The sequence below is a fragment of the Anopheles merus genome, chromosome 3L (assembly GCF_017562075.2).
Source record: "Anopheles merus strain MAF chromosome 3L, AmerM5.1, whole genome shotgun sequence".
Taxonomy (NCBI): Eukaryota; Metazoa; Arthropoda; class Insecta; order Diptera; family Culicidae; genus Anopheles; species Anopheles merus.
Genome location: NC_054085.1, coordinates 38876469 through 38897042, shown reverse-complemented (window position 1 = coordinate 38897042; position 20574 = coordinate 38876469). Strand labels below are relative to the sequence as shown.

At 50.5% G+C, this 20574-nt stretch overlaps 4 protein-coding genes and 2 long non-coding RNA genes across 10 annotated transcripts; 5 read left to right on the top strand and 1 right to left on the bottom strand.

The window, feature by feature from the left end:
* Positions 1 to 220: 220 nt before the first annotated feature.
* Positions 221 to 1290, top strand: LOC121598373 (MD-2-related lipid-recognition protein-like). Its single transcript, XM_041925088.1, has 4 exons — positions 221 to 419; positions 499 to 612; positions 698 to 867; positions 949 to 1290. The coding sequence occupies exons 1-4, from the start codon at positions 236 to 238 to the stop codon at positions 1045 to 1047; spliced, it is 567 nt and encodes a 188-aa protein (XP_041781022.1). The 5' UTR covers positions 221 to 235; the 3' UTR covers positions 1048 to 1290.
* Positions 1291 to 1852: 562 nt separating this feature from the next.
* On the top strand, positions 1853 to 10125 carry LOC121598370 (echinoderm microtubule-associated protein-like 2). Of its 5 annotated transcripts, XM_041925079.1 has the most exons (7): positions 2697 to 5287; positions 6594 to 6911; positions 7077 to 7389; positions 7618 to 9175; positions 9251 to 9338; positions 9410 to 9636; positions 9716 to 10125. In XM_041925079.1, the coding sequence occupies exons 1-7, from the start codon at positions 5014 to 5016 to the stop codon at positions 9839 to 9841; spliced, it is 2904 nt and encodes a 967-aa protein (XP_041781013.1). In that variant the 5' UTR covers positions 2697 to 5013; the 3' UTR covers positions 9842 to 10125. The 5 variants fall into 5 exon arrangements, with proteins under 5 accessions (XP_041781016.1, XP_041781012.1, XP_041781013.1 ...); XM_041925082.1 differs by lacking the exon at positions 2697 to 5287 and adding an exon at positions 1853 to 2183 and having other exon boundaries at positions 7618 to 9338; XM_041925078.1 differs by having other exon boundaries at positions 2695 to 5287; positions 7618 to 9338.
* A 334-nt stretch (positions 10126 to 10459) lies between these two features.
* On the top strand, positions 10460 to 12037 carry LOC121599241. The gene is made up of 2 exons (XR_006005648.1): positions 10460 to 11438; positions 11818 to 12037. It is a non-coding gene; the product is annotated as an uncharacterized LOC121599241 (long non-coding RNA).
* A 406-nt stretch (positions 12038 to 12443) lies between these two features.
* Positions 12444 to 15112, top strand: LOC121599890 (rab-like protein 6). The gene is made up of 4 exons (XM_041928006.1): positions 12444 to 12795; positions 12915 to 13567; positions 13645 to 14469; positions 14548 to 15112. The coding sequence occupies exons 1-4, from the start codon at positions 12669 to 12671 to the stop codon at positions 14743 to 14745; spliced, it is 1803 nt and encodes a 600-aa protein (XP_041783940.1). The 5' UTR covers positions 12444 to 12668; the 3' UTR covers positions 14746 to 15112.
* A 295-nt stretch (positions 15113 to 15407) lies between these two features.
* On the bottom strand, positions 15408 to 17398 carry LOC121600316. Its single transcript, XR_006005796.1, has 3 exons — positions 16605 to 17398; positions 16347 to 16495; positions 15408 to 16223 (listed from the first exon to the last, which is right to left on the bottom strand). It is a non-coding gene; the product is annotated as an uncharacterized LOC121600316 (long non-coding RNA).
* Positions 17399 to 17538: 140 nt separating this feature from the next.
* LOC121600315 (transcription factor HES-4-like) lies at positions 17539 to 20367 on the top strand. The gene is made up of 3 exons (XM_041928785.1): positions 17539 to 17909; positions 18771 to 18866; positions 18970 to 20367. The coding sequence occupies exons 1-3, from the start codon at positions 17817 to 17819 to the stop codon at positions 20023 to 20025; spliced, it is 1245 nt and encodes a 414-aa protein (XP_041784719.1). The 5' UTR covers positions 17539 to 17816; the 3' UTR covers positions 20026 to 20367.
* The last annotated feature ends 207 nt before the right edge of the window (positions 20368 to 20574 follow it).

Sequence of the window (20574 nt, the reverse complement as noted above, 5' to 3'; positions counted from 1 at the left end):
TGAATCCAGCAGCCATTGACCTTACAAATATTCCAACACTCAAAAAGTGGAACCTTTCCTCGGTGCCCATCGCCCGCGATCGCCTATTGCTCGCAAGACCTCATTTGATTACAGGAAAGCGATTAACGCCTGCGCTGCAGCTCGATCCTGATAAGAGAACGCCAAACACACGGCTAATTTATTGTAAAGACAAACGATCGGTTCGGAACTCTGAACAACGCCATCTGCCTCGCTGATGATCTGTTGGCTGCCATGTCAGTCTTTACTGATTGCTAGCAGCAGCAGCATCACTGTTGGCGTGAGTCCGTGTGTCCCTTCTCAAGTGAAAATGAAGTACTTTCAAACAGTCGCTATTGTGGCATTGTGCCTCAATGTGGCTTGGGCAGAAGTAGTGAACTTTAAGAAATGTCCCGGTGAAGGTAGAGTGGCTCAGAAATTCACAATCCTACAAGAGTTTTTTGTACGTTAATTCCATTTCATTTCCGACAACAAAAACAGAGAAATGTACAATCCATGAGGTTTCGATCACGCCCTGCCCGGAAGCGGCGGAAGGAGTTGCCTGCACCGTGTACCGTGGAACGAACGTTAGCATATCATTCGATTTTACCCCCGGTATGTGCGACGATCAATGTCCAGAACCACTCCAATGTCCAGTCGTTTTAATATGGTTCCATCCTGCTTCGTTCCGTCGTTTCAGAGTTTGCCGCAAACGAGCTGACTGCCGATGTGTCCTGGACTCAGCCCAACTTTGATCTGCCCTTCGTTGGCATGGACACGGCAGCCTGCAAGTCTACCAAGTGTCCCACGGTGTCCGGCACTCGGCAAACGTACGCCTACGATTTGCCCATCAAGAAGTCTTACCCTCCGGTAGGTAGTAAACGGTAGACGGAACCATAACTTTACTTCCATTACACGAGGCCATCTTGGTGATTTAACTTCTTCCCACAGAAACACTACGACGTGAAGTGGAAGCTGACCGGCGAGAACAGCGAATCCTGCTGCTTCATCGTGCAGATCAACATCACCAAGAAGAGCAAGCGCACTTAGGTCGTACCATTTTGGAAAGGCTACTAAAACAACGCTGGTGGGACGACCGTGTACAACTCCCCCCCAAAAAAAAATACATTCAATTATGTCCGATCAATGCTTTATTAGCCATTAAAGTGTCCACACACGCGCGCGCTTTGGCGAGAGTACAATAGATGCGATGTAATTACTTCCAAACCATGTGTAATAAACGATGGAGTTCGCGCAACGGCGGTCAATAAAATGGGCCACACATCAACCTAATCTTTAAACTTCTTCTTCCCTCTATCACGCTGTGTGGCTGCCCCAGGGCACACCCCACCAAAGTAAACATTGCCCGTAGCGGCGGACCCTTAACCTTGACATCACCAAAGGCGTCCGGTAGCGCGTGAAGCGCCTTCCAAGATCAGCTTGCTGCTGCTGCTGCGGCTGATGATGATGATGGTTCACGCGCACTTCCAAAAGGTCAGCGGTGCGTGAGGAACTGGAAGGTTTTGTGTTGATACGGCCGCTCGCGTGGCAGCTAGAGCGGGAAGGTAAGACTGGTCGCGTCATGTGTGTGCAAGCAAAGGCACCACATCTCGCCTTTTGGCGTTCGACAACGCGTATATGTTGTGCCAAATTGGCCAAACCAATTCATTCAACACCCAGCAGCAGCAACCAACTGCTGGACTGTGCATGGGAAGGAATTGGCGGGAAGGGAGGGGTTGGCTGATGATCAGCGTTCGGCGGCGGAGGAGCTAAGTAAAAGGGGTTTCGGGTTTTCGCTCAATACCGTTTTTGGAAAGAGGTTCAATTCAACCATAAATACATACACTCTTTGGCAGGGGCTTGCGCGTGGCCGTTATGGCTTGCGCTGTTTGTGCGCTGCGCCAGTGGCCAACGATCATCATCGCCAACAGCATCGCAGTGCAGGGGATACGTCGTTGATCCGAGCAGAATCGTTCATCCGGCGCAAACACACAGAGCACAGTTTTCGGTGACCTCAATTTGTGGCTGCTGGTCAGCGCGCCGTGCCAGCGCATAACCTTGTGAACTTGGGTGAAGCTGAGCTGCCGTTAGATAGAGAGAGAAAGAGCTAGCGTCGGGATCTCGTGGGGAGCAGAAGTGCCAGGACGTCGATCAGATGATAAAGTATCATCGGGTGCAATCATTAGGTAGGAATTTCATTTAAAAAAATCACATTCTTTGCGATATCCTTGAAGTGATCCTTGCTCGTCATGTGACTCCATGCGCTCCGACCTTCTTGCGCTGTGCTGTGAGGGTCATTTAATCACGTGACAAATGTTGAAAGGTGAACCAGTTTAAAAATGGCCGCGAGAAGCACACAGGATTCTGGCGCCAAATAAGGCTTCCACAATAAAAGGATACAAAGAGCCACGTTTTAAAACGCCCTAACGGTCAAAAGCCACCTGTTCCCTGAGCCGTTTGGCTTCGCTAGAAAATGTCATATGGTGTGTGGTGCGAGAGAAAGACAGCACCGCCTGCAAGGGAGCAGCCCTTGCTGTCGCTTGCTCTTTCGCTCGCACCATACGCGCAGGTAAGCGAACTTGCCCGTTTACCGGTGTGTGCGTTACAACAATGTAAGGTGCGTCCGTATACACACCGCTACGCGCACACTACCTGCGAAGCGGGTGCTCGGTTGATGGTGTGCGTGTGATCGCCACTCAGCTTCAATCGTCCCACGGGAATAGAGCACACACAGTGCACTGTGCATTTCTCCTAAGCCATCGCGATTTTTAGCTGCGCGTACGGCTCTCCAGCTGCCCGAGTACCGAAAAAGGGGAATTTTATCGTATCGTGTGTCGTTTCGCTGCGGGAGCGTTTGAAAGGAAAGGTGGTCAATTGTGTTTCAGCGGTGTGCGTATAAACATAAAAAGGGCCGCTTCGTGTGCAAATTTGTGTGACAAAAAAAGCACTCTCGAGCCATCGCCGTATAAATCAAGAAGCATTCTCTCAAGTGGTGCACTTTGCTTTGCAGTCAAACGTATACACGGCGCAAGGGAGGGATCGCGAGAGAGAGAGGGTACAGGGCTATCGTTGCCTTAATTAAGCGAAACATCGACGCGTGTTAAGTGTAAATATTTGGTGACAAAACAAAAGACGCATCCATATCGCCGAGTGTTTACAGAGTGGTGTTTCATTCAGCACAAGCTTTCGAAAGCTCGAACAATTGTCGCAGCATTGTCCAGTGCGTGTGTTTGTGTGAGTGTGTGTGTATGTGATACTTTTTTTGCTCACTGTCTTCCCCCCGGTTGTGGGGTTTCCACAAACGTGTCTGAAACGGTGACTGTTCCGGGGGAGCGGTGTGTGGAATGTCGCTGGAAAACAGCATAGTTGTCCCACTTTCCGCCGCACACCGTACGACATTCCAGCAGCAGCAGCAGTAGCAGCAGTTCGTGCTCATCTTCTTCGTCGATGGTGAATACCGGAATCGGTAGTGGTGTGGCCGTTTGCCAAAAAATGAGCCGAAACTAATAGCAGTCTAACGACGAAGTCGCTACAAAAAACACGCCCCATACTTCGTACCGAAATTCCGCAGAGCCCCGAGCTCGTTTCTCTCCACCATTGCGTTCCAGCATCTCTTGCGCGCGTGTTCCGTAAGGAGGAGGAGAGCTCCAAATACCGGTAACGGTACAACGGAAAAGGCAAGGAAAAGCTTCACCCGTCCGCCCGCTCCGTCAGGGGTGGAAAGGAAAGCAAAAACTGTGCCAACAGCACTGTAAAGACGGCAGCGACGAACCAGCAGACAGAACCAGCGTGTGAGCTGGGTCGTTTTCATCTCTTCTCATCTCAGGGAAAGGAGAGCGCATTTTAAGCATGGGAAATTGTGAGCTACTTAATTTTCTTGTGACGTGACAAAGTAGAGCAACAACCATAAGCGCTAACCTGCCTTGGCCGGTTCATTCATTCCGGTGAAGTTAAAACGTTCGCTTCGTTGTGTGAAGCTTTGCTGGTGCGCGCTGGGTGAGGTGGAGAGTGTTATCTAAACAACAACAAACCGCTCGGTTCGCGGTCAGAAGCCGCGTTATCACCAGCACGGGGGTAGCCTGATCCGCGAGAGCGAGCGCGCAGCACACAATCACGAACGTGCCTAAATTTCCGCGATGCTATCACTGCGCACACACCATCACCAGTAAAGCAACGCCCGGCTCGCCGCGAAAACGCATCCCAAAATTGACCCCAAAAGCCATTAATATTCACACCCCGGCGCCCGGCAACGACGAGACACGTACACGTTTGGCATTTTAGTATTATTTTTTGCCGGCGTACGACCAATAATACACACCGTCGTCCGGAGGCGGAAAATGTCCACCGGAAAGCTTGCGGACGGACGGTAGCGAGGTGGCGAAGAAAGCGGCTGAAAGGGGTACAACGATGATGGTGATGGTATTCCAGCTCGTCGCCCCACCATGTTTGGCCATGCCATGATGTCATTCGATGTGTGAATTAGCTGAACCATCAGCCCATACGAACGGCGAGCCCCGTCGTCGTACTCTGTTGGTGTCGTACGCAAAGCGACCGGACCGGTCTGGAGAGCTTTCGCTGGCGAGCAACGACGCGTTGGTCGAAAGCAAACAATCCGAAGGCCACTACTTCCCGGTGATGTGTTAACTAATAGCGACAAAAAAAAACACACGAAAAAACGCATCAAATAATAAGGAAAGGAGGAGGGGCACGTCGCACGTTGTTCTGCTGCTGCAGGCCGCGGTTACTAGATCCATCAAAGTATAATCACCCATTGCTGCTCATCGCCCACTGATTGTAGCGATAGTGTGATCACCGAAAAAAACGGTTCCATCCATCATAAAAGGGCCGTTCCGTGGTAAAAGGGGGTTGAAATAGAAGAAGGGAGTTAAAAAAAACATTACACCAACCTTCAAAGTTTATCTATTTGACGCTGTTAACACCGGTGGATGTGCATGTGTCTGTGTGTGTTTGTGTTTTAGTAGAGCCAACAAAAAAGAAAAGGTTTCGCACCCAGCGATGAGCAACGAAACTGACCAGGAAACGGCTGCTACGACTGGCGAAGGAGGAGGGGATATTGTTAAAAGCTCCACCATGATGTCGACTCAACATCAACATCACCATCATCATCATCACATAATGTCCACCAGCGTGGAGGAGGTGGATGAGCAGGTACTGGAGATGACACAGTCAACGACCACCGTCAGCAGCAGCAACAGCAGCAGCGGCAACACCACCAACAACATCCACAGCCGGGCACAAAAGTCATACAAAAATTTGCATGAATTTTCAGGTGAGTAGGTATCAAGCAAACGCACGCTCTCATGCTTTTTAGCTATCCTCTGTACTTGTAGCGAACCAACGCCTACGACAGCTGTCCGACGCGGGGACCGGTGTGTTTGATAGCCGTTTACCAAATGCAGCATCCACCAAGAAAACAGCGAATAACAAATTGCCATTTGTTTAAGCGTTTCGTTTTCTAAGTATCCCAAAAACAGCTCCAAGTCCACCCACACGGACGGAGGCAATCTTTCGGGCATTCTCAAGCACACCCCCTTTTCTCTCTCCGGCGGCTATCTCTCGAAGGAGGGACATGACGGGGCAACATGCGGCATCACCGTACAGTTTTTGATTGTGCAGTACGATAGAGCGGCGGCGATGGTGATAATAAATAGCGCAAAACACAACAAGAGACACACTGGACTGCAGCCACCGCCGTGGCTCTCTCTCTCTCTCTTGTGCACCCTTAACGTACGAGCTGCCCTATCTAAAACATCACACAAGCCACCACAACAAACCACCGTCACGGGCGCGGAGTGTCCAGCAGGAACAGCAGCAGCAGCAGGGTGTCTATAGGCACGCCGTATCACAGCGAATTCCATAGCACTCGCCGCTGCTGTACGAGCCTCACCGTGCTGTGTAGTGGGTTGATTAGAGTAGAGTGTGCGCGCATGTTCCGCCAAGCTACGCGAAAAAACGGGGAAATACGTTCACAAGTAGACCGTACTTTTCCCCGTTTCGGCTGTTGTGTGGCGCTGCCCGAAAGCACGAGCGTGTGACGGCGAGCCCGGCTGTCATCTGCCCGTTTTACGCACGGCGACGTGTTTGTGTTGTCCTGTTCGGGTGTCTTGTTTTGTTTTCGTTATCCTGCGGATACCGGCGTTGCTCAGAATGTGCCTCACAGTGCTGACGGGCTGCTCGTAGCGCGTCAAACCATATCATCACCATTCCCCTCGATGTGGTGTAGTGTTTGCTTGTTGTCGCGTTGTGTAACGACGATCGGTGTGTAGTATTTGCTCAATCATCACCACCAACACCTTCCGCTCGTACGCCCAGGGGGTTGGCGGAGGCAACCAATGACCAAATGTCCGCAGTACAGCCCGTGTTGTCAACAGCGGACACCGCAAAGAAGACGATGGATGTGTCGAACGGTTCCAAAGAATGGCGTAAATTTGTTTTTCTTCTTCTTAAATACCCTTTTGCCACCCCATTCTGACCCACTTTTAGGCAGTGGATTACCGAGGTCAGTGTGAACGTGTGTCCTTGAACTAATCGAACGCTGTGCATGTGTTTTCTCTCTTTCTCTCTCTTCATTGCAGTGGAAATGCTGGAAACCGAAAAGGCCGGCCTAGTGGAGCGAGTGTACGATCTCGAGCGGCAGGTACTGGAGCACAAGGATGAGATCGTCTGTCTCAAGTCCACGCTGGCCGATGTATTACGTCGGCTGGCCACGATAGATAACAGCTACGAGAACAGCACGAGTGGCAGCGGCCGCGGTGGCACCGGGACGCCTGCAGCGGGCGGTGCGGGAGGAGGCAGCGGCGGACATCATACGGTCAGCGATAACGTTTCCGCCAGTGGGCAGAATAGTTTATCCAGCAAGAGTTTTCGCTTCTCCCGCAACACACTCACGAGGCGTAGGTGTACAGTTGGCTATTTTTAAAACCACACAAACACATACACCCACGCTCAGCGAACCCGTAAATGATTTATTATCGCGGGATCGCTGCCTTCTCCCACAGGGGGGGTGGTTTACAACAAAAGCATGCTAATTCCTTATCACTATTCATTTCGCGTTTCAGTAAATTCCACCGTGGATGAAAAACGCTTCGGCCGCGTCCCGTCGCGGGTGACCAGCTCACCGTCCCGCGTAAAGACGAACCTCGCGCAAAAGGCCATCCACTATTCGAACGGCTCGCTGCACTCCGACTCGATGAGCAGTCATTCGATCTCGCCCGCCCCGTCCCCTTCGCCGCGGCAACCGAATGCGTCCGCTGTGGCCAACTCGCACCATGCCCTGCTCGCGTCGTCCGGCGGCATGGGCAAGCGGTGGTCCTCGACGGGGGATTTCATCAGCACACCCGGCAGCCCGAGCGGCACCGGAAGCAGTGGAAGGTACGGCAACAATGATGTCCGGCTGCGCTAGGAGGGCTACCTTTGATCCGGATTTCTTTGCCTTAGCATTGATAAGATTAATCTTTCGTATGGCCACAAATCTTGCATTAGAAGCTTATCTACTGTGGGGATTTATTACGGCTAGAAAGCACTCATTCGCTGGCTAGTTAAATTGCCCTTCAACGTGTTTGTCTCACTAACCGTATGTACCATGCTTTCCCCTTCCAGCATGTCGAGGTTTTCGGCCAAATCACTGCTGAATCTCAGTGGCAACTCCAGCCGCCAGGGCCAAACGCATCCGTACGTGCAGCGCAAGAACGAGGACGACGAGTACGTGAAGCTGTACATCAGCGGACGGCCGATCGTAATTCACCTTCCCGAAGCACAACTGTCCACGTACGAGCTGACGAAGGTGCAGCCGGCCCCGAACAGACGCTTGCGGCTCGATTGGGCCTACGGCTACCGCGGCAAGGACTGTCGGTCCAATCTGTACCAGCTGCCGACCGGCGAGATGGTGTACTTTGTGGCAGCCGTCGTCATCCTGTACAACATGGACGAGCACACGCAGCGTCACTACCTTGGCCACACGGACGACGTGAAGAGCCTGGCCGTCCATCCGAACAAGCTGCTGGTGGCCAGCGGACAGTGCGGTGGGCATGAAGGGCGCGATTCGCTACCTCACATCCTCATCTGGAACTCGGTCTCGTTGGCCACGCTCAACATGATCGGTTGCGGCGAGTTTACCGGTTCCATCAACTGCCTTTCCTTCAGCCGAGCGGACAGTGGCAGCATTCTGGCCGCAATCGATGATTCGCCGGACAAGATCATCTCCATCTGGGACTGGCAGAAGAAGGAAGGCGGTCGCAAGATCACCGAAACCAAGTGCTCGGTCGATACGGTGGTGGCGGTCGAGTTTCACCCCCTTGATAAGGGACAGATCATTACGATAGGGAAAAATCATATCGCCTTTTGGTCGCTCGACCAGAACGGCATGCTGTACAAGCGGATGGGCGTGTTCGAGAGCTTCGAGAAGCCCAAGTACGTGACGGCCATCTCGTTCACGCAGACGGGCGACGTCGTGACCGGCGATTCGAGCGGCAATCTGGCCGTGTGGAAGCGGGGCACCAACGTTATCAGTCGCTTCCTGAAGAAGGTGCACGAGGGACCGGTGTTCTCGATCTGTGCCCTGCGCAATGGGGGCTTCGTGACGGGCGGCAAGGATGGACTGCTGCTGCTGTTCGACGACGCGCTCCACATCAAGGCGGAACAGATCGTCGAAGCACACTTCGGAGCGGTGCGAGTCGTAGCGGAGGGCAAGGGCTCGCAGCTGCTCATCGGTACGACGAAGAACTGCATACTTTCCGGCGACTTTACCCTCAGCCTCGTGCCGATCGTGATGGGCCACACGGACATTCTGTGGTCGCTGGCAACGCATCCGCAGGTGGCACAGTTCGTCACCGGCGGGCGGGACAGGTTGCTGCAGCTGTGGGACTCGCTGTCGCACTCGGTCGTGTGGAGCAAGGACATCGGTGAACCGATCCACGCGGTCCAGATAGCGAATGCGGGCGACGTGATTGTGGCGGGCGGTGTCGGTGGCCGTTGGTCGGTGTTCGATATCGTAACCCGGGAGCTGTTGGCCACGTACACGGACGGGCAGGAGGTGATACAGTGCATGCAGTTCTCACCCGACGGTAATCTGCTGGCGGTCGGCTCCAAAGACAACTGCATCTACATTTACCAGTGCACCAAAGTGGCGCACCGGTTTTCCAAGATTGGAAAGTGCACGGTAAGTGGCTACAGGCGGAATTGCAACGGGCAATACATGTCTAATACCAATGTAACTTCTACTTTATCTTTGCAGGGTCATTCTAGTTTCATATCACATCTCGATTGGTCGAAGGACAGTCAAGTGTTGCGATCGAACTCGGGCGACTACGAATTACTATACTGTAAGCTTTCGTGCTCGTGCATGTCGTGTATAGTCCGGTCAATTTCTTTAATTCGATTCGTCCACCCACAGGGAATCCCACGCTTTGCCGCCAAATAACGAGCCAAAGCACGGTGAAGAACCTTGAATGGGCCACCCAGAACTGCTCGGTCAGCTTTGAAACGATCGGCATCTGGCCGGAAAATTTCGACGGCACGGACATCAACAGTGTGTGCAAGGACGGCGAGGAGCAGTTCCTGGTTTGTGCCGATGATTTCGGCAAAATTCGACTGTTTAGTTTCCCAGCATCGCAGCCAAAGGTAAGAGATGGAACTTATTCGCTAGAGAGAGAAGAGTTTGTATTGAAAAACTGTCTTCTTTTGGCCATCGCTTTTCCAGTCGTTATCGCATAGTTACAGGGGACACAGCAGCCATGTAACTGCGGTACAGTTTATGCACGATGGCGTCCGTCTTCTGTCGGCCGGCGGTATGGACACGAGTGTACTGCAATGGCGAGTAGTGTAAGAACCTTTCGAGCAACAGCAACAGGAAGGAGGGTTTACATTCCACAAAGATTCACAAAGCATTTTCATTCCGCTTCCAATTCTACCGCCCGGCTGTGTGTTGTCTCCGTCCCCCCACTTTGGCAAACTGTCTGGGTCGGGGCCAGCACAGGGTGTGCGTGCGAGCGTGTGATGATGAGGAAGAACAAAGTTTATTTTATATTTTATCTAGCACCGATACTAACTTATTATTTTATCACAATTATTGTTAAGCGTAAACCGGCGAATAAATTAATCGTTCTAAAAGACGTTGCGTTCAAAAGATTGGTGTTTCTGGCCAACGTTCAGTTCAAATTGGGTAAACAAAGCAAAACAACTGTTCGTGTGCGTGAAATAATCCCATCCTATTCGCTCCACATGGGCCGCAACGCACAGTGGTTGATTCTGTCTTCGATTTTTTTTTTCTCGTACTTTTAGCTTGCACTGCTGTAAAGTTAAAAAAACGCGACTAAATTTGCTTTTCAAAATTCAGCAAGTTATTGGAACGCTTTGGTTGTTTATTCGATTACTTTTTAACAATTGTCGGTTGAACAAGAAACCGGAAAAGCAATAAAAACCGCTCGACGCGGTGTGTCAACGATGGATGTGGGATTATTCGGGTTTCCATGCCGAAATGTCACGGAAAATCGCGACTGGGGACTGCTGCTCGATTCGTACCATATTGGTGTCGTGCAACTGCTCGAACGGCTGTACTTCCGCTTTCGTCTCCGGTGTAAGCAGACGTGTGTCGCGTTAGCTGCGTAGAAAAGTTGTGGTTAAGTCAGGGCAAAGTGTGAATCTGGTTGTAAAAAGTGGTTAAAACCGGTGGTGGGCTAGATTTGGGAACATTTTAACTCTTTTGAGCAGGAAAGTAGATCGGAATCGGGAATTTGGAATGTTTTTGGGGGCGTCTGCTCGATGGTCGGCATTTTCGGCACTCAAGTAGGCTTGGCGTGGTTTCCGCTTCGCTCACTTGTACCATGGTGGCGGATGCGCTGGTGTGTCGAGCGTAGGGGAGTGATTTTCTTCTTGAATTCGGTTTTGTTTGGGCCCCTGAATGGCGAGTGATTTGTGTGAAACGAACTATTTTGCCTTAGTCCAATTTCATAGCTTTTTGTTAGGTTTTTGTTTCACTGCGCGTGCATGGTCCGTTCCCTGAACGTGTGCTCAGCAGGTAGCAATGTTGAAGCGCCAAATGCAGACGGCTTGGGTTATGGTGGTGTGTGGTGAACACCATTGCTTTTTTTCATAGAATGGAGGGCTTAATTATTCTGTGTGCGTGGTCGAACGGGGAACTGTAAGCTTATCGTGTGATGTTTCGCAGTATATCCCTGTGAGTTTGCTACTTTTGAATGGTCAAATCACAGGAGTATACTGTGAGATGTTGCCGGTTACTTAGGCCAGCGAAGGAAAAAAGGCGGGGTGATGAACTGTGCCCGTCCGCCATGTGCTTGTAGATTTCGTCGAAGCAGGCATAGGAGGCTTGCGCTTGTATGTGTATGTGTGTGTTGCGTGCGGCTTCTCTATTTTCCCATGTTCTGCTGCTGCGGGGCGTGCTGTACCGTGAAACGGAAAAGAAGGTAACTATCGTCTATGTGAATGTGTGTGTGAGTGTGCGTGCGCGTACGCGCCATAACCACAAAAATGTGTGTGGTGTCCGTGTGTCGGTCGAGAGAAAACCGTCCGGGGCGGGGTGATGTGTGGATTTTGGTGTGGCGCGTGTTTTCTTCCGTTCTCTTGAAGCATCAGTCGGTCAAATTTGCAATGATGAGAAACCTAAGAGCCAATCCAATGAGCTTTCTTTAACGGTGATGTAAACCCAATGTCCAAAAATCTGAGTCATATTTGCCGGCTTTCATGTAGAACGTGTGAAAATGAACGCGCGCGCTCTCCTACACAATCAACAGCAAAAATGGATAAGCACGTACTAACCTCACTTTTTGCTTCTATTTTTCACAGAACAGATTCTCCGTCCCAGCTTTGGCATGGTGTGGTGCAGTAGAAATGGAATTGTTAGAAAAAAATGGACACATGGAGTTGTCTAGGGAAGCGATGCTTTCAAGACCATGTGTTCGGCTGAGCGCGTGGTGTGTAAGCCGCGGTTGTGTTATGCAACAGTTTAATGTGAGTAATAAAGGCATTAAAGTGAATCAATAAACGAAAACTCCTCGCATTCTAATGCATATTTCTTTTATATTTTGTTAAAAATGATAAATATCCGAAGGTCCGCTCGATTTTTCCGATTATTCATGGCAAGTCTCGCGTTGTTGGTCGTTATTTTCCGCTTCTTTCTAAACTCAACGGTTTCTCGGTATCATATTCGCCCGTGGTTCGTAAATATTCGCTGTTCAGTATCAACACAGTGGCATTTCCCAGAAAAAAGAATGACATCAAGACGATGCCAACGCGTGTTCAAACGCGGTTTGTGGCGTAGAGCTTTCAACGGACCATTCAAAACTTGGAAAGCGTGGCAACAGGGTGGAAGCTCTCGCCGACCGAAGCTTTCCGCATTTGACGTGTGTTTCGTCAAAAGTGCGTCCACTTTTTGACGTTTTCGCTGCCACCTGACGTGTTTCGTTAAAAAAAGGGATCAACGAACAAAGTCGTTGATATGTAAACAAAAGGAAAAATCAGGATTCGGGTGGGTGGAAAAGTTAGAGCCCCCAAAGGTGGAAAACCTACCAGCTGTTTTGGTGGGTTCAAGGGAACCCGTAGTGCGTCATTCCGAATGCAACAGTTCCATCGATAAGGGAGTGTGTGTGTGTGCTTGTGATGAGTGGAGCGTAATCTCGTCGCCCGCAAGTCGAGTCATGTTTTCCGTCTTCAAGAAGCTAGCGAACAAAAACGATGGCCCGACCGTGTCGATACCGGAGTCCGTTGGCCAGACGATGTCGGATTCGCTTAAGAAGCGATTTTCCCGTGGCGTCCAGTACAACAGTACGTAATAAGCGTGTAACAGGCGTTCCCATAACAATCGATTGATTCTTTCATTTGCTTTCTCTCGCCCTTTCTCACCCTCCTTTCCCCCCTCCTTTCCCACCTTCCCTCCATGGCAGTGAAAGTCGTGATCAAGGGCGATCGGAACGTGGGCAAATCGTGTCTGCTGGAGCGGCTGCAGGGCAAAGCCTTCATTGAGCAGTACACGCCGACGGAGCAGATCCAGGTCGCCAGCATCCAGTGGTCGTTCAAGGCGACGGACGACGTGGTCAAGGTGGAGGTGTGGGACGTGGTGGACCGTGGGAAATCGAAGCAGAAGAGCACGAACCTGAAGCTGACGACGGCCGGCGCAGGTGCGGAACCCGACATTCCCGTGCTGGACGCCGAGTTTCTCGACGTGTACAAGGGCACCCACTGTGTGGTGATGGTGATGGACATTACGAAGGCGTGGACGTTCGATTACGTGTGCCGGGAGCTGCCCAAGGTGCCGACCGACATTCCGGTGCTGCTGCTCGGCAATCACTGTGACATGGGACACCATCGCGTGATTACGGCGGAACAGGTGCACGGGTTCGTCGAGACGGCCAGCCAGGAGCGGAAGGCGGAAATCGTGTACGGGGACAGCTCGATGCGCAACGGGTTCGGGCTGCGGCTGCTGCACAAGTTCTTCGGCATTCCTTTCCTCTACCTGCAGAAGAGTGCCCTCGAGGCGTCGCTGCGGAAAAACGCACAGGATCTCGACATCTGCCGGCTGGAGATCGATGAATATCAGGTAAGGGGAGGGAGAGTGGGAAACTCCTTCCAAATGTACCCCTTTTTTATTAAACACACCTTCTCTCTCTTCTCCAGAAGTCCGACGACTCCGACTATGGACGCTTTCTGGATAATCTGATCAGCAAAAAGAAGGCACGCGAAAGCACCGTCAGCCAACCTACCAGCCCGACCGTTCCATCCGTGATTCGACCGACGAAAAGCATCATCCTTGGCGGTGGACATCCCATCATCGTGCCCGATCGGAACTCACATCTGGCGGTCGCTTCAACGACGACCGTCAACACGGCCAAGCTCAATCCCCAGCGGCAGCAGGAACAGGCGCCGGCCCGCAGCGCCACCATGGCCACACTGTCGTCCGATGCGGGCTTTGGCAAGATCGACAATGTGGATGAGTTTTGTCCGGACGGTGGTGTGCTGGACAAGTCGTTCCTGGAGGACACGGTGGATACGGCGGGACGCCACGTCACGTCACCGCCGCCAGCGATCGAAAGCGATGAAGACGAGGACGATCGTCACAATCCGCTCGTGTCGAGGTTCGATGAGGAAGATCCGGGTGGAGTTGATCCGCCCGATGAACCGGCAGAAGCGCCAAGGCCAGGCAGCAAGGTGACGAATCCTCTCCGAAGCGAACCAGAACGCTCCTCACCACCGGTGCTCCGTTCGCCCGCCGCTCAATACACCGAGCTGGAGGAGGATGGTAATGAGGAAGCGCGGAAGCTCTCCCTGTCCAGTGTGGAGCTGGAGGTGGGCCGCATTACGCCCGGCGTGAAGGAAAAGCTGAACCTAAACTATGAAGGCTGGTCGATGATCGATACAAAGGAGCGTCGATCGCCGGAAGGTGGGGAGGATGTCGTGTCCACCTCGTCCGTCAATCGATCAAAGAGTTCGTCGGAGAAAAAGGTAAGAGAGAAAGGTCCCTTACACATTAAAAATGAGAAATATTGGAAGACAATGTCACTTTTCTTGCTCCATTTTCAGTCGAAGGATAAGGAGAAAAAGCACAAGAAGAAAAAATCGAGCAAAGAGAAGGACGAAGGGAGTGGTGGGCGCAGCGGCAGCGACGGGAAGCATCACCGGAGCAGCAAACGCAAGAGCCACGTGGACGAGTTCCTGAAGGAGATGCAATCGAATGCGGCGTACGGCGAAGCAGTAGACGAAGCATACGAAGCACTATGAGAGATTACTGAACTGCCCCCAAAGTTTCCCTCTTTAGGCACCTCGAGTTGCTGCTGTTAATGGCCCGTCCTGTCCGATCGCAGGGAGAGAGAGAGAGAGAGCGCGCGCGAGCAAGCCGGACAGTTTCCTTTTTGCGAATTTATAACTCTTCTATTCCAACAACATTAACTGTTAAGCTTCTTACAATTAACACTAAACTCTCTGTGTGTCCCACACAGCAGGTGCTGCTGGCTGGGGGCTGTTTGCTGCCGCCTGCCCATGCTGGGAAAAGGAGGGGGGTTTGAAGGAGCAGCAAACGGCTAGCTGGGAAATGAACTACAAAGTTTACTACAAATATATACATTCTATCATGTTTTAACCAAAAAGCGGAAGAGTTTTTGTGTGTGTTGTTTGAGCAGCATGTGCAGCAAGAGCGTGTGATAAGCGCCTAGTAAGAGAGAGAGAGAGAGAAAGGATATACACACTCCGCTGATCCTGATCTCTCCCAATCAACCGAAAAGACAGGGTTCGCCTGACTGATCTCTTTACAGCTTGTATGAAATCAATTGGAAAAACCAGGAATCTATTTTATATAATGAAAAATGCTCCTATTTCCCATTCCCCACTTGTGTAATTAATTTACGTTTGTATTTGACTGCTTGTTTTAACTAATGAATCGCCATTTAATCTATTTATTCTCTTCTTTCCTAAATGCTCCAAACATTACCGCTAAAAAAAAGCTTACCAAAAACGAATCAATGACATCAATTTAATTATATTACCACTCCTCGGTCGGTCTCGCAACCAACTGACCAACAACACCACCACCGGCCACATCGATTCCATTTCCTCTCCATCCGCCACTTGTGCGCAATATTTGTGTGGCGTCCGTAGGAACTGTTACCACATCAAAAGAGAAGCAAACAGGAAGGCACAAAACATCTTCCACCGGACTGGTGCTTCGGTGCTAAATTGCCATCTCCTCGCCGGATTGAACCATTCCCTTCAGCGAGCGAGCGAGCGAGAGAGAGAGAGAGAGAGAGAGAGAGAGAGAGAGAGAGAGAGAGAGAGAGAGGGCGATAAGTGAAGCAAAAGAAATGAAAAAAAACGGACGTCCCGAGCACGGCAAGGGCTTCCGGGCAGCGGGGAGGATTAACTTTTTTCTCACACTTCTTCGGCCTACTCGCGTTACGGGGTGTGTGTGTGTGTGTGTGTGTTCCTTTTTAGGGTTTCCTTCTTCGTCGTACGAAACGGAGCAACGAGGGAAGGCGCGTGTGTGTTGAGGAATCCTTGCGGAAAAAAAGGATCCCACCAAAGGGAAAGGGTCGAGAAGAGGGCACGACGGTATGGTAGGGCGGCGTCATCATCATCATCATCATCATCGTGTGAGAACGTTGAGTGTGGACTTTCTCAAGCCTGCTTACGGTGAGCAATACACGTACCGGGGTAACCTGAGCAGTCGAACGAGTGATGGGTTGGGATGGGTTATGGGAGATGCTCTACAATAGATTCGAATTTTTGAAGAGTTCTTTTTTGTTGATTACCAGAATAATTTTGCATTTATTAACTTTTGCGCAAATTTTCCATATTTTTCTACATTTAAATGTAAGCATGTTACTTACCCCATTCGTGGCAAGGTTCAATGACTTTCTCTTTGAATGCTTCCTCCCTTTCTCATGCAGTAGCTGCATTTACGGTGACTCCCTTGCGACACATTTGCAGACTTCAACCGGAACGATCGAACTGCCCTCAACCGGGACTCTCTTCTGTTCTGCACCCCGACCCGATCGTACGGAAGCATAAGCGTGTCCGAGGAGCGCGCCGTAACAAGATCTCAATTATGATTTACCGAAAATCCGAAAAAATAAAAAAGCACATACCTCACCGCCACCGGATGGAAGCCTCCCGTGTGCGCGCAAAGGAAAAGAGGCTCACTTCTACGCTGGCGCTAAGCGTGGAAATGTGAGAAACTGCCCGAATCTTCGACCTTCAAGGTGCGACGGCATTCGTCTTTACTTTCCCCCTTTTGCGTGTGTTTGGTGCGCACCGTTCCGGACGAGTGCCGCAAAGTGTGGGAATTCAAGACCCCTCTGGTCTGGTCTGGTGCTGCTGCTGCTTGCAGGGGGAAAAAGCAGAACGGGCAGAAGAAGAATCGTTCTTCTTTTCCCCAGTTTCGGCATCCGAAGTTCCCACAGAGCAGCGCATAAGTGCACGCATAAGGTTCCCTCCCTCCTGTTTTTTTTTCCCACCGTGCCGTGGCGATACATATGCGCGTGTGTGTGTGTGTGTGTGTGTCTGTGCGCTCCCGTTCTTTCGCCTGCTAGATTGTTTACATCCTGTCGACGTTTGACGATGACGACGACGACGACGACCGAGAGGAGCGCGCTTCGCCCTTCGCACTACGTTTCTCCCTGTGTGCGTGCGTGAAGGTTTATGGGTCAGCTGCTACTTGGATCGTGTAGGGAATGGGCGAGAAGGAGGCAAACAACAGCAGCAACAAAAAAAGGTGGTCCCGTCGCACGGCGTGGGAAAAGACCAACGAACCGAACCCACGTCTGGTGCTGTGTGTGGAAGACTGCGACGTGCAGAGGGACGAGGTACGAATGGTTGGGTTGGCCGCGCGTTAGAACAAGAGCGACAGACAACGCACACACATGGGAAGGTGGGGGAATTTTGGTTAAATTGTTAATCATGATAATGTTTATAATGTGTGTGGTGTGCGACCATGTGCGCCCGGGGCGAGGGAACGCGGTGTGGTGTGTTGTGTGTTGTGTTGTGTTGTTCGGCCGATCTGACGACTGTTCCGGGATCTGTGTTCCGGCATTCTCATCTCGAATGCCGCCGGTGTCGGAGTGTGTCGGGGTCGCGGCGGAGTCTAGCTGAAAGTGTGACACAAAGTTGTTGCAATTTGTGTGTAGCAAAATAGCTAGAAAGTGAAGTGAAAGCGTGAACAGAATGTAACAAAATAACAAAAAGTGAATAAAACCAAATAAATGATTAAGAGCAAAACCAAAGTGGAGTGTGCAGTGGAGATAAAAAGATAAACAAAAAAGGGAAAAGTGAAGAACCTAAGTGAATAAACCAGACGAGAAATGGCGAATCCAAGCAAGCTGAATCCGCACGAGCGGCACGATGATTACGCATCGGAGAGCTATTTGCGCAGGATAAAGGCGGAAATTCGGAAGGTAATGACCAAAAAAAAAAGCCGTTTTTAAATAGTGGAAGTGATTTGATAAATTTGTGTCACATATAAGAAGGTTAACTATATATAAAAAAGATATAAAGAACTCCAAATGTTGAGTTGAGTGAAATGGTTACAAAAGTGAATTGAACAAATATAGATAGCGAAAGCGAAAAACTAAATCAAACAGCAACGAACTATTTGTGAACAATGACAAACAACTAAAAATGGTTGTGTATAATGTGATATAATGTGTATTGTGTATAAAATGTGATATAAATGTCTAGTTCAATGAGAATAATATGAGATCCTATTTCGTTTAGTTCTATTTGTGTAATAATGTGAGATATTTGCATTTTGCACTCCATCGTTGTGTTGAATGTAGCAAATGTATAGTAAACTCAAATGGATTTAAGGATTAGGCAGTGATTTAATTGCCTACTCTTTGATTGCCCAACTGTCTGCAGTTTTATACTGTGTTATGTTTAAAATGTGTTAAAATGGAGACATTGCTAAGCATTTGAAAGCCAAATTGAATTTTAAAAATTAGAAAATTTTGCCAAAGTTTTAGATAAGCTTGTTATGCATTAATCAATATGTCCAGGATGTCACCAAAGGAATCGTTATCTATTGAAAAAGGAATTAATCTGGCATGTGAAACTACACATATACAATCAGCAAGCTAGACCCAAATGCCTTAAACATTGCTATCACTGTAGTAATCCACCCAAAGCCAAAAAAATGTTTCAATAGTTCTCTTGTTCCATTATAGATCTATTATCTTCTATTATAGATCTATTCATACGTCATTCTCTATACAAAATACGAAACATTTCAATTCAAATTCTTCTTTCCTGTTTTGCAGACAAACAAACCAATCATGGAGAAGAAACGACGTGCTCGCATCAACAACTATCTGAACGATCTCAAGAGCTTGCTGCTGGACGCGATGAAGAAGGACGTAAGTATTCGATCGTACTGCTCCCACCAGCTGCTCCAATCTCTCCATCGCTCCATGCACTAACCAACTGCTTTTCCCTTCCAACACACATACATACACACAGCCCGTTCGTCACTCGAAGCTGGAGAAGGCGGACATTCTCGACCTGACCGTGAAGCATCTGCAGGACGTCGAGCGGCGCCGTCTAAACCTGGCGATGGCCGTTGACCCGACCGTGCCGGAAAAGTTCGCCAACGGTTACCGCGAGTGCATCGACGAGATTGGCAAGTACTTCGATTCGCTCGGCTCGGTCGACGAAGGGCTGAAGGCGCGCGTTCGCAAGCACCTTGAGAGCTGTCTCACCTTTCAACCCGGCAAACCGTTCCCGGCGATGGGAGGGCTGGCCGGTGTGCCGTTCGGGTCGTTTGCCGGCGTTCCACTGCATTCGCCCGACGACATCAACAACAATAGCAGCAACACCACTGCCACAACCCCCAGCACCCACAATGGACTGCTGAATCGTACCTTTGCCAACAACCTGTCGCTCATGTTCCCGGGAGGCATTCCGTTTCCCATGGGCGATCCTCCCGCCTCCACGATGCCGTTCCAGCCGTTTCCCTTCTTCGGAGCGCTGCGTGGCGCACCACTGCCCCAGCCGCCCTTCCTTGGGGCAACCCAGCGCGACCCGCCGGACGGTGTCCATCGGCAGCCGGTGGAAAAAGATTTGTCGGACCGGCCGCCAAGCGCTCTCACTGTGCCCAGCCCACCGGCCAGCCCACCGGCGGCGGGCGACGGGACGGACGATGACGGCCCCGGGACGACCCTTAGAACTCCGCTGGGAAAAACGGCCGGCACACAGGCCGAACACAACATGGAGCGACTGTTGGCCATCTTTCCCACTCCACCCTCGCCCGAGGAGCAGCCGAGTCGGAGTCGGCTGGGGAAGTTGGGTCACCACTTTGCCAGCTCACCGTTCGTGCCAACGGGCCGCCGTTCCCGGTCCGCTCTGCTCGCCGAGGAAGACGTCAGCATGGAGAGGGAGGAAGATGTGGAAAGGGAGGAGCAACCAGAAGTGAAGCGAGCGAAGAAAGACGAAGGAAGCAGTCAAGGCCGGCAGCGAAAGGACTCCGACGGCGATGGGAAGGATAATCCGAACGGCGAAATGTGGCGACCTTGGTAAAAGGTGTGTGGGTGTGTGTGTGCTGGCGCCGACGGCGTAACCAATTTTCGACACGGTTTCCCCGTCGTTCGAATTTCAAACCCCAAGAGAGACAGAGAGCTTTAAGACAACCTATTGACGAGATGCTTTAACTATACCAGTAAGACAAGCTTTAAGTGTATTTGATAGGGGAATAGTTTTGTAGGTCGTAAGTGAGATAGGTTTAAGTGTACAACATAAGATACATTTTGTCGGAATTCCGGCCAGGGATGACATTTGTTTCGTTTACATGACATCGTTTAAATAGAATGAAATTGTGATATAAAGTGGAAGACAATACAATTTATATGAATTTAAATAACAGTTGATATGTATTTTTAAAGATAAGGCTGCACATAGTCATTTGCGCTTCTTCCTTCCTCTAGCATAGTAGTTTTCTATACAAAAGTAGATTTGCATACTTTCAGGCGTTTATTAGAGCCTCTTGAATGTGTTTTTGCATACCTTCAGGCGCTTTGTCGACTGAAGCAAATGTGAGCGTATTCTTATGGATTGCATACCCTACGGCAA